This window comes from Puntigrus tetrazona, chromosome 8 (assembly GCF_018831695.1).
Source record: "Puntigrus tetrazona isolate hp1 chromosome 8, ASM1883169v1, whole genome shotgun sequence".
Lineage (NCBI taxonomy): Eukaryota > Metazoa > Chordata > Actinopteri > Cypriniformes > Cyprinidae > Puntigrus > Puntigrus tetrazona.
The window spans coordinates 5,431,940-5,442,768 of record NC_056706.1 but is presented as its reverse complement, the minus strand read 5'-3'; the positions used below and the strand labels follow the sequence as shown (position 1 = coordinate 5,442,768).

At 34.1% G+C, this 10,829-nt stretch overlaps 2 protein-coding genes across 2 annotated transcripts in view; both read left to right on the top strand.

Moving 5' to 3' along the window:
• The window catches only part of plekha2 (pleckstrin homology domain containing A2), a 6,228-nt gene extending 812 nt beyond the window's left edge, over window positions 1-5,416 (top strand). Inside the window, exons 2-12 of the mRNA XM_043247921.1 lie at window positions 296-445; window positions 589-645; window positions 725-773; window positions 854-951; window positions 1,183-1,314; window positions 1,412-1,528; window positions 1,850-1,918; window positions 2,011-2,081; window positions 2,454-2,517; window positions 2,960-3,037; window positions 4,001-5,416. Coding sequence (XP_043103856.1) covers window positions 305-445; window positions 589-645; window positions 725-773; window positions 854-951; window positions 1,183-1,314; window positions 1,412-1,528; window positions 1,850-1,918; window positions 2,011-2,081; window positions 2,454-2,517; window positions 2,960-3,037; window positions 4,001-4,297 — 1,173 coding nt within the window. The 5' untranslated portion in view covers window positions 296-304 and the 3' untranslated portion in view covers window positions 4,298-5,416. The remainder of the gene's footprint in view (window positions 1-295; window positions 446-588; window positions 646-724; window positions 774-853; window positions 952-1,182; window positions 1,315-1,411; window positions 1,529-1,849; window positions 1,919-2,010; window positions 2,082-2,453; window positions 2,518-2,959; window positions 3,038-4,000) is intronic.
• A 522-nt stretch (window positions 5,417-5,938) lies between these two features.
• On the top strand, window positions 5,939-10,820 carry asb13b (ankyrin repeat and SOCS box containing 13b). The gene is made up of 6 exons (XM_043246177.1): window positions 5,939-6,124; window positions 7,350-7,549; window positions 7,631-7,781; window positions 8,865-8,999; window positions 9,398-9,589; window positions 9,920-10,820. Exons 1-6 carry the CDS (start codon window positions 6,073-6,075, stop codon window positions 10,075-10,077), a joined length of 888 nt encoding a protein of 295 aa, XP_043102112.1. The 5' UTR covers window positions 5,939-6,072; the 3' UTR covers window positions 10,078-10,820.
• Window positions 10,821-10,829: the final 9 nt, after the last annotated feature.

The following is a 10,829-nucleotide window of genomic DNA, read 5'->3' as shown; positions in this document are numbered from 1 at the left end:
TATATATATATATATATATATATATATATATATATATATATATATATATATATATATATATATATGTATGTATGTACGTATAATATGTATGTATGTACATATGTGTGTATGTATATGTATATGTGTGCGTATCGTAGTCAACATTTAAGGTGGATCAAAACATTTTAATAAGTTTATAAGTTTCAAATGCTGATTACTGTATATGAAATCTGTTTTTAATTCAAACTGAGATTGTGAGATTAAGATTGATTTTTATTATTATAATTGCTCATTTTTTTAGCTGTTTCTTTTGCAGATCTGGGACATGCCTTACCTGGACAGACAAAATCGGACCTGTGGATTCCTGGACATTGAGGAAAATGAGAACAGTGATAAGTTTTATCGGCGTTACTTCATCTTGGATACAGATGAGAATTTTCTCCTCTGGTATATGGACAATCCACAGGTATCGCTCTTTGAGCACAGTAGTATAGCTATACAGAGGATTTTCTTGTGTACCTATACCCCAAACCTCAACTTTGCATTCTTAAAATTTCACCGTGCGTATTTTTGCATAACTATTTTTACTTGTTTCCTTAAAAAAAACAGAACCTGCCTCCGGGAACAAAGTTTGTTGGAAGTTTACGACTCAGTTACATTTCTAAGGTATCACGTGTTACCATAATATAAAAAAAGTACTTTTTTGCTAATTACTTATTAGGCTTTTGGTTGAACTTGTCCTTAGGTTAATGAAGCATCAGTAAAGCAGAAACCAAAAGCAGAATTCTGCTTTGGTAAGTAGGTAAAATGTTTTTTGTTGGGGGTTTTTTCCGTCACAGAATCGATAACTTAGTTTTCGTTTTTTCCCTTCCAGTAATAAATGCATTGTCCAGACGGTACTTTCTGCAGGCCAACGATGCTGTGGATTTGAAGGAATGGGTCGTTGCTCTGAATAATGCCACCAAAATTACAGTACGTGGAGATTTTTGTATGTTGCGTTTGGTGTTTTCTTTGTCGTATCCCATCCGTATGATAATAAAATGACTTGGACTTAATACACAAATAAGCATTCTTAGTTGGAGCCTTTGCAACATCAGTTAGGAAATAAAAGATGAGGTTATACTTTGATTATTGTATCAGTTGTATCCGAATAAACAAATAAAACATTGCATATATTATGCGTATATAAATCATCTTTTTAAGGTTCCAAAAGCATCTCCAGTGACCCAAAGCTCTGATGCCACAACTGTTTCAAACCCAAGTCAGTCAACGTCTCGACAGGCGTATAAAACAGAAATTGTTGGGGGGGTGGTTGTGCACACACCAGTCCAGCAGGTGACGTATTTATATGCGTTTTTTATTCATCTTTTGAATTTAGGAAAATATGAATATGAACCTGTAGTGTTTTGTTTTTTGTTTGTTTTTTTTTCAGACCGAAAATGAGGACGTCTTCACGAGTGAACTAGGATCACATGTCACTTTAAGGAGATGTCAGAGTGTGCGTCCCAATGTCACGAGGTCTGGCTACTGTGTCAAGCAAGGCAATGTGGTAAGAAGTCTCAGTCTGGGAAGACTGATATGTCTCGTCATATCAGTTTTTGCAAATAATTTACCATATATGTAGCTGTTAAAGGGATAGTTTGCCCAAAAATTAAATTATACTAACCTGATGTAACCTTGCTTCTTCATTGGAACAGATCTGAATAAACTTAATATTAGTGAATGGGTGCCGTCAGAATGAGAGTCCAAACAGCTGATTAAAAAACGTCACAATAATCCACCTAACCACAGCTCACTATTTAATCTGTTCAGATTTCTATGAAAATGTTCAAAGTATTTTCTTAGCGCAACAATTGAACTGCATTTTCAGAGGAAAAGCTGGAAGAGGAGGTTTTTTATTCTAGATGACCAAACTGTGAGCTACTATAAATCTGAAATGGTAAGACGCTTGAATGGTGAACTCTTTAAACAAATGCAAACCGATTCACATACATAAACAGATATATAAAACAGTGCTCTGTATCTTTTTAGGATAAGGAACCTTTGCGCAGTATTCGACTGCAGGATGTGCTGAAAGTTAACGAGTGTCTTGTGAAATCAGGGTGAGAATGCTGCTGCCTGTGTGTGTGTGTGTGTGTGTGTGTGTGTGTGTATGTGTGTATGTGTGTGTGTGTGTGTGTATGTTGTTATTAGAAGTCTCTTCACAGTGTTCACAAGGCAGCATTTACTTGATTAAAAATACAGTAAAAAACGTAATATTACAAAATAGTTTTACTATTTTTAAATATATTTTAATAAATTTTAAAATGTAATTTATTCCTGTGATGCAAAGCTGAATTTCAAGTAGTCATTATATATATATATATATATATATATATATATATATATATATATATATATATATATATATATATATATATATATATATATATATATATGGACACTTATATCATTAATTGTGTTTTTTGTTATAGGGATCTGCTGTCTCGTGATAACCTTTTTGAAATCATCACCAATACCAGAACCTTCTATATCCAGGTAATTCTGGACTAAATTAATTTAGAATGATCCAGGTGTAAGTGACAAAGATAATAAAAAAAAAAAAAAAAAAAGACATGTCGGTGTGAGTGGACAACATTGTGCGTGTGGTTCATCTCATCGACTAGCATCCAAATCTGCAGCTGTTTCTGGATGTATTTAAAGATCAACTGTTTTTTAATCATTCTTGCATAAATGCTCCGTCACTCAAGCGAAACATAAATAACTCATTATAATTGCTTTTTAAGTATGTGACAGGTGTTTATGCGGTTACTGTATGGTTGAGCCATGTTGTAAATGCAAATGAGGCTTATGGAGGTCTTTAATCCTTCATTTCATACAGCACAACTAAACAAGTTAAAGTTAAAAATGACAGCTTAACCTGCTTTTGTGTGTGTGTGTGTGTGTGTGTGTGTGTGTGTGTGTGTGTGTGTGTGTACAGACAGACACCCCAGAAGACATGAAGGGCTGGATCAAGGATATCTCCTCAAAAATTCAAGACTTTAGACGGCCATCTAAAGTAAATATTCTTAAAGATTTTAAATTCATTAGATTCATTGATCTTTCAGGTATTATTATTATTTGTTTAGTTGTTTGTTATACTCAGTGTTATTTCTCATACTTTTCAGATATCGTTTCTTAATATGTTTTAGTGTCTTTTTTTTAATTGTTCAGATGGGCTGTTTTTATTCCATTTGAATTATGAATATGTAATGCCCAACCACAAACCCAGCCATAAGTAGGACGAGTATATTTGTGGCAGTGAAACAAAAGTATATTTTATGGCTCAAATTTATGAATTTTTCTTTTGTGCCAGAAATGATTAAAATGTTAAGTAAAGACCATGTTCCATAAATATATTTTGTAAATTTCCTACCAAAAATATATCAAAACTTATTTTTGTAATATGCATTGCGAAGAACATAATTTAGACAACTTTAAAGTCGATTTTCTCAATATTTTATGCACCCTCAAATTGTAGATTTTATTATCCTAACATAACAAACCACACGTCATAGGAAAGCTTATTTATTCAACTTTACAGATGATGTATTGATCTCGGTTTCTAAAAATCACTTATTTTGTTGTCCAAGGTCATATACAACAAGCGTTTATAATAAATATAATGAAATATAAATATTCAAATGTAAATATTAAAATTTGTGATACTTCCAGACATCATCTACAAAATATGTATGTATATATTTATGTTTTTATGTATACTATGTATGTATGTGTGTGTACATTTTTGTTAAAGAGTTAGTTTGTAGACAGATTTTCATTTTTATTTCATTGTGAATATAATGAGCAAACCTGATATTTAAACCAAATATATATATGTAAACATTTTTATTCAATATTTCATAGAACACAAAATGCCTTACAAAATGCATGATAATTATTAATAAAAAAAAATAGAAGGAAGGAAAAAAACAACACAATAAATGAGCATTTCTGACACGTATCCTCTCTTGTTTGACAGATGCGCTCTTCTGGCAAAACCTTTTCTGCTCCGAGGAAGCCTCAGCTTGTGAAGTCCTGCTCCACTGCAGATTCGTGGCAGCCGTGGACCCCGGTGCCCAATCAGGAGAAGCATTTGAAGGAAGAGGGTCAGAGAGAAGGGTCGTATAGCTCTCTTCCCTCGCTCTCACACATGGGCCACATTTTTCAGTCAACGTCTCGACAAACTCGACAGCGGCACCATTCCCAGCCTCAGCTCGCTCCCAGCGACACAGACTTTCCGGAAAACCTTGACAGTCTTCGCTCCACTGATGTTTAGTCGCTTTAACGGATACTGCTGGCAGGCGTATGAATAGTGTTATGATATAATAGCTTTTTGATTGTTGCTTTTCTTGTTCAGTGGTGCGCACACAAGTGCTTCAGTCATTGCAAATGCTGCTGACTCGCTCTAAAAGAATAGTTCCCAAATTTATCTCCCAAACGGTGTCCAAAAATTATATTATTATTTACTCCTGTCAAGCTCCAACTATTAATGTATGGCAAGAATTGTGTACCAATTCTTCAAGCGATTGTACTTTTGTCTTTCTGCAGAGAAAACGAAATGCTTTTGGAAGAAAAAAATGGGTTGAAACCATACGTAGAAGAGAATTGTCATTGTGCCTGAACTATTCCTTTAGAGAAAGTGTCTTTTTATGTACGTAGGAATGTAAAATAAGGAAGGGTCATTTGGTGAAAAGACATTTCATGTGTTGTGTTGCTTTAGTGAATTCCCCAAGACAAAAAATGGGGTCTAAAAGTCTGAGACAACTTGTGAAATGCTTTTATTGTGTATTATGTATCATATGTGTACAATGATATATTCAGCACAAAAAAATATGATTGAAGAGATTTACAATATCGTAGTATTTGGTAGATTCATTTTTGCTTTAATGACAGCAGTACCTTGAGCTGACGTTATCCGATGAACGTTATCCAGCGTGATTTAAAAACGTTCCCAAGACCACGTTGTTCACTGCATTTGCTTTTTGACTATTTTGCTTTCTTTTAAATGTAACTATTTACATTTCAACATTTAAAAACCTCGGTTTTCAATGTGGTCTCAAACTTTTGGACCCTCTTGTGCACTTGAAAATATTGAAGGTACGCGTTGTAGACTTCAGTCAACGCATGTGACGTTTTTCAGTATCACTAATAATAAGAAACTTTGACTAGACATTCTACGATGATTTTCGTGACTGAAAACATTTGAATACTGATTGCTTTGAAATGCCTGAAAATGGTAATGGAATTTTTTTTTGTTGTTATTGTGAATTTTACTACATGTTGACAAGTAGGTCATGTTCCTGTTGTTCAAACTACTTGATTTTTTTTATATGCGCCATTGCTAGATATGCACCATCGCTTTGCACATGAAATAAACCAGTCCTTGAAGGAAAAAGCCTGTATGTTTTTTCTCCTCCTCTCCAAACAGCGTCGCGCTTTGACGCTGAATCGACGTTTCAGACTTTCCGCGAGATCTAAATGTGGGCGGGGTTTGGCGGCCCGAACGTTTTCTCTAATTGGCCAGATATAAATAAGCAATTTTATTTTTAAATAATTAACATTTTCTCAAGTCAGAGAAAATGCGACATTTTAAGAACGACTTCATTAAGATGTAAATTATCTTTCAGGTTATGACCGAAATACGCGCGCGTGGTCACGTGACGCGCATTACTTTTCTCTGCAATGATGAGAACGGACCAATCACAGATGCTTTTTCGCCATCGATGTTCATTTGCTTTTTTGCCGCATTTTATATCAGATACCGGTCTTTCAGATAACATTTTTCAAACTACCCAGATTTTAATAAACAAAAATATCGAATAATACGAAAAAACACCCTCAGACTTTGAAACAGGCCTTACGAGAATACGTCTTTTTGAGCCACAATGCGCCCCCTGCTTGACGCCGAATTCATGTCCCTACAACTAGAGCATCATTCTCCACAGAAGAACTGAATTCAGGCCGAGTGTTTGTAAACTATGGCTGGACCTTCATGCCGTTTAGATATGTGACGCACGCACTCTTCGTTTATTCTCTCATAAATAGGAGTAAATGATGGAATTTGAAATAACGCGCACAAGACCTTCGCTTTTTGGCGACATTGGTAAGTTAACCCGCGCTTGCGAGGTGCCTGACCTGTTATACGAGACTTGTTAGACTTCAGGTAACCAGCGGTCTGGTTATCATTTTCGCTGTGAATGTATGGCACGCTTTCGTATAGTTGCCTAGATCAAGGCTCGATGACAAATATTGCTGGCAGTACTGTAGTGCGATCACATGCCGTTTGGCCTTGAATCAGTCACCAATGACAATTAGCAGGTTTCTAAAGCCCTGGATCAGCGTGACCTGAGTCAACAGATGGATGAGTCAGTTTCACTGTCCTGCTCGTGTTCTGTGGAAACGCAAGCAGTCATTTAGACACAGTTCCTTGTAAAACGCTGATGATCAGGGGTCTTTGAAATGGCTGCATGTCCTAAACTTTAATTTCCCACAATGCTATGGTATCCCCACATTTTCAACGGCACGACTTTAAAAGAACGTCCATCTAAATAGTCTCATTTGCACAATTTTTTAAATGTTTTTGTTGTGTGCCTTAAGTGTTTAAATTATGTAGTAAACAATGTAACTTCCTATTATTCCAATTTAAAATGCAGTGCGTTAATTGATGAACCATTTTGATGTTTTAAGATTTGTTTAATATTATGGTATTACTATGACAGAATAGTAATAAAGACATTTTGTTTATATATATATATATATATATATATATATATATATATATATATATATATATATATATATAAAATATATATATTTGTAATTAAATATGTATATATTTATTTATAATTATATATGTATGTATATATACATATATATATTTAAACAATTAACATTTCCGTACTTTATTAGAATATGTCCTGTCCTGACTTTTTAAATAAATAATGCTAAATAAATAAATAATTAAATTTTTACCATTATTTACAGAGGACATCCACTGATTTGTTATAAATAATTAATAACAGTCATTACATGATAGTAAAAGCTTTTAAGGATCACAGTTAATTTCTAAAAACTTAATTATTGTGATTTTAAATATCTATCCTTCATACCATAGATTTTACATATTTTTTTGTCATTTGAATATAATAAATATATATATATATATATATATATATATATATATATATATATATATATATTGTAATTCCGTTTGGTGTCTACATTGTAATGTTTTACTTGTATCACTTGATATTACTTATCCATTATTTGGAAATGATTTATATATGCCATAAACGCCTATCTAAAGCTATGTTTGGTTCTACCTGCAGCTCATGGTCTGGGGTTCTGGACCGATCGCTCGGCGGTGCATGAGGCCGCGGCTCAGGGCAGAGCTGTGCAGCTTCAGAAGCTGATCGAGAACGGAGCGTCTGTCAACATTGTGGCCGTGGACTCAATTACTCCCCTGCACGAGGCCTGCATTCAGGGCCAGACGCAGTGTGTGAAGCTGCTCCTGGACGCTGGAGCTCATGTAAGAATGTCCTCCTCCATACTGCAGGCCTCGTGAATCTGTCAGCACGTCTGTTGTTAATTTCATTGTCGTTGTTAACAGGTCGATGCTCGTAACATTGATGGCAGCACTCCGTTGTGTGACGCCTGTGCTGCTGGCAGTCTGGAGTGTGTGAAGTTACTGTTAGAACATGGAGCCACAGTAAACCCTCCCCTCTTCACCTTCTCACCCCTGCATGAGGCCTGCATGGGCGGTAAGGGACTTGATCCTTAATCTAACAGAGGGTTGATTATGTATGTGTATTAGGGCTGTCAGATAAAAAAATATATTATTATGATTATTATATCTCAGATTTAACCTAGGGTTATGTATGGGTGTTTATTAGGGCTGTCAGCTAATATAAAACGTATGATTTCTTTTTATTTTGTTATTGTAATGATGATAATAATAATAATAATAATAATAATAATAATAATATAATCTCAGATTTAACCTAGGGTTATGTATGTATGTTTATTATGGCTGTCAGCTAATATAAAACTTATGATTTATTTTTTATTTTATTATTATTATTATTATTATTATTATTATAAAGATTTAACCTATGGTAATTTATGTATGCTTATTAGGGCTGTTAACTAAATAAAAGGAATGACAATAATAATTATACATATTTGTATAATTTTTTTATTTTGTGCTATATTATATTTATTGTTTTATTTTTATATTCAATATTAGAACTAAAATTAGGGCTATGTTATTAGTGTACATTTATTAGGGCTGTCAGCTAAATGAAATTAAATAAAATTATATAATATAGAAATAATTGCATAAAATATTAAAGTATAATAATTAATTAATAAAATATAGCATTATATATGCAGTGTAACCCAGTGTCATTTATGTATGTTTATTTTGCATGTAAATTATTTGAAATATAGTAATAATATAATATAATGATTATTATATAATATGTAGTATTATGTATACAATTTAGCCTTGGGTAAGTTATGTATATCACATGTATCAATGCATTAAAAGTAAATAATAATAAAACTATAATAATATGAAATGCTCTATCTATTATTTTAATCTAGAGTTTTTTATGTACGTTTCTTAGCACCAACAATTGATCACAGAGCTGATTATTAGTAGTAGTAGTAGTAGTAGAAGTAATGGTAGTAACATTGTAGTATTCTATTAATATATAGTTATATAGTTTGAAAATAACTAAAGATTATATCGTTTATATACAGATAAAGGACTGAAAATAATTACAAATAACCACATAGCAATATTTGATGAGAGAAAAATCTGAAATATTTTTGTCTGCCAGGTAACTCTAAATGTGTTCAGCTCATGATCGATGAAGGTGCGTTCATGGAAGCTCACGACTGTCACTTTGGCACTCCTCTGCATGTGGCCTGTGCGAGACAACATCTCGACTGCGTCAAAGTTCTGCTCAACGCAGGTCAGCGGCTGCATTTACGTTCTTTTGTGTGTGTGTGTGTGTGTGTGTGTGTGTGTGTGTGTGTGTGTGTGTGTGTGTGTGTGTGTGTTTTAAATTTGGCGTTAGCATCAGCTTACATGATTTAACAATGAGCAATATATTTTTTACAGCATTTATTAGTCATCTTAGTAACTAATGGTAACAGAAACAAAACTGGATTCTGAAAATGTATCAGTAAATGCTGAAAAAAGATGACTAAATAATAAAGATATTTTTCAATGTAGTTGTAACAAAATACTAAGCTCACTAACTGAAAACGAACATCAAATCAAATCTCTTGGTCTTTAACTGTACTACATAGTAATTTATGCTTCCAGTGATGTTTGTGTATCCTTGGATGCGTTTGATCCTGTTTTTAGGTGCAAATGTAAATGCTGCTAAACTTCACGAGACCGCACTGCATCATGCTGCCAAAGTGAAAAATCTGGACCTAATTGAGCTTTTGGTAGAATTTGGGGGAAACGTTTTTGCCCGAGACAACCTGGGAAAAAGGCCCATTCAGTACACCAGAGCCGGCTCGTCTCCTGCGCTCTGCCTCGAGTTTTATGAAGGTAAGCTGAAGTGCTTTGTTTTAGAAGTTTTAGATCTGATATAATGATAGAAGAGGGGTCATGTCATGCGATATCACGTTTCTCCGAGATAACGTAGCGTTACCTTTTAAAACGTCATCCAGCCATACCATTTCCTGAAACTAAACCACTTAGTACAGCGTCAGAACATGGCCCGTTTTATTTTATGCGCGTGTGGAAAATAAATAATTGAATGAAATTAATAGTAAAGTCAGGGAGTTGCAAGAATCAAATGTTTATTTATTAGAACGGTAAAAGCAGCTAATTAAATGATATGGTCCCAATGACAATTTCTCGTTTGACATCTTCCAGCCACACCTCTCAGTCTTCAGCAGTTATGCAGAATTGCTTTCAGAAATGCCCTCGGGAAACGAGCGCTGGGGGTACTGACTCAACTGGGCCTCCCAAACCGAATCATCTGTTTCCTGTCTTATGTACCAGCTCCTCCCCTGGAGCTCTTCCAGTCCTGACGATCCGCTCCGCTGCGTCTGTCCAGGTCACGAATAATGGCCACAACACTGACTGTGTTTAAGAATAAGGGAGATTTCTTATTGTGAAGCGAAGCTGCTTTAACAGCTGCACTCGGTATTTGTCACGTGTCTGATATTTTCCCGCTGTTACCGACATGGACGTTTGGTATGGATGCAGTTTACTGCCAAAATAATTTGAAAGAAGCACCTTTCACTGTATTTGTGATGTGTTGCGTCACATTTTTGCTGCTGACACATCTTACGATGAGGCACAATAAAAGACAAAGAGCTTGTTTTCTCACAATTAATCCAAACCAGAATAATAGTTGTGCAATTATATTTCATAATCTGCATTGTATTATCTCATTTAAACTGTTAGATTTGTAAATCCACTGTTTATAGTCTTATTTTAATTCAGTTTTATATGAATTGTGTATGTCATAGATGACATTTCAATGTGTATAAAATATACATGAATATATTGCTTTATAAATGAATGTTGTACATGGATTGTTTTAAAATGTCGTTTTGGTTTTGCTTCTGTTGTAACTTATTGAACATAATTGTAACAGAAATTGTAACTTCTTTATTACACAGTATTACCGTTATGTTTTACTTGAACTGTGGTGACCAGACTTACTACTTAAATGAACACAATAGATTTTGTTTTCAGTCACTGCCCTAAAGTCTTAATTTAATTCTTAATAGTTTGCGCATACTGATATTAAAGGTTTTATATTATATTTTGTTGT

Bases quoted from the DNA above. Each gene is read 5' to 3' on its own strand.
- asb13b (XM_043246177.1), top strand. From the start codon at position 6,073: ATGATGGAATTTGAAATAACGCGCACAAGACCTTCGCTTTTTGGCGAC. The intron at 6,125-7,349 runs GTAAGTTAACCC...TTCTACCTGCAG, and splicing joins TTCGCTTTTTGGCGACATTG to CTCATGGTCTGGGGTTCTGG. The intron at 9,000-9,397 runs GTCAGCGGCTGC...TCCTGTTTTTAG, and splicing joins CAAAGTTCTGCTCAACGCAG to GTGCAAATGTAAATGCTGCT.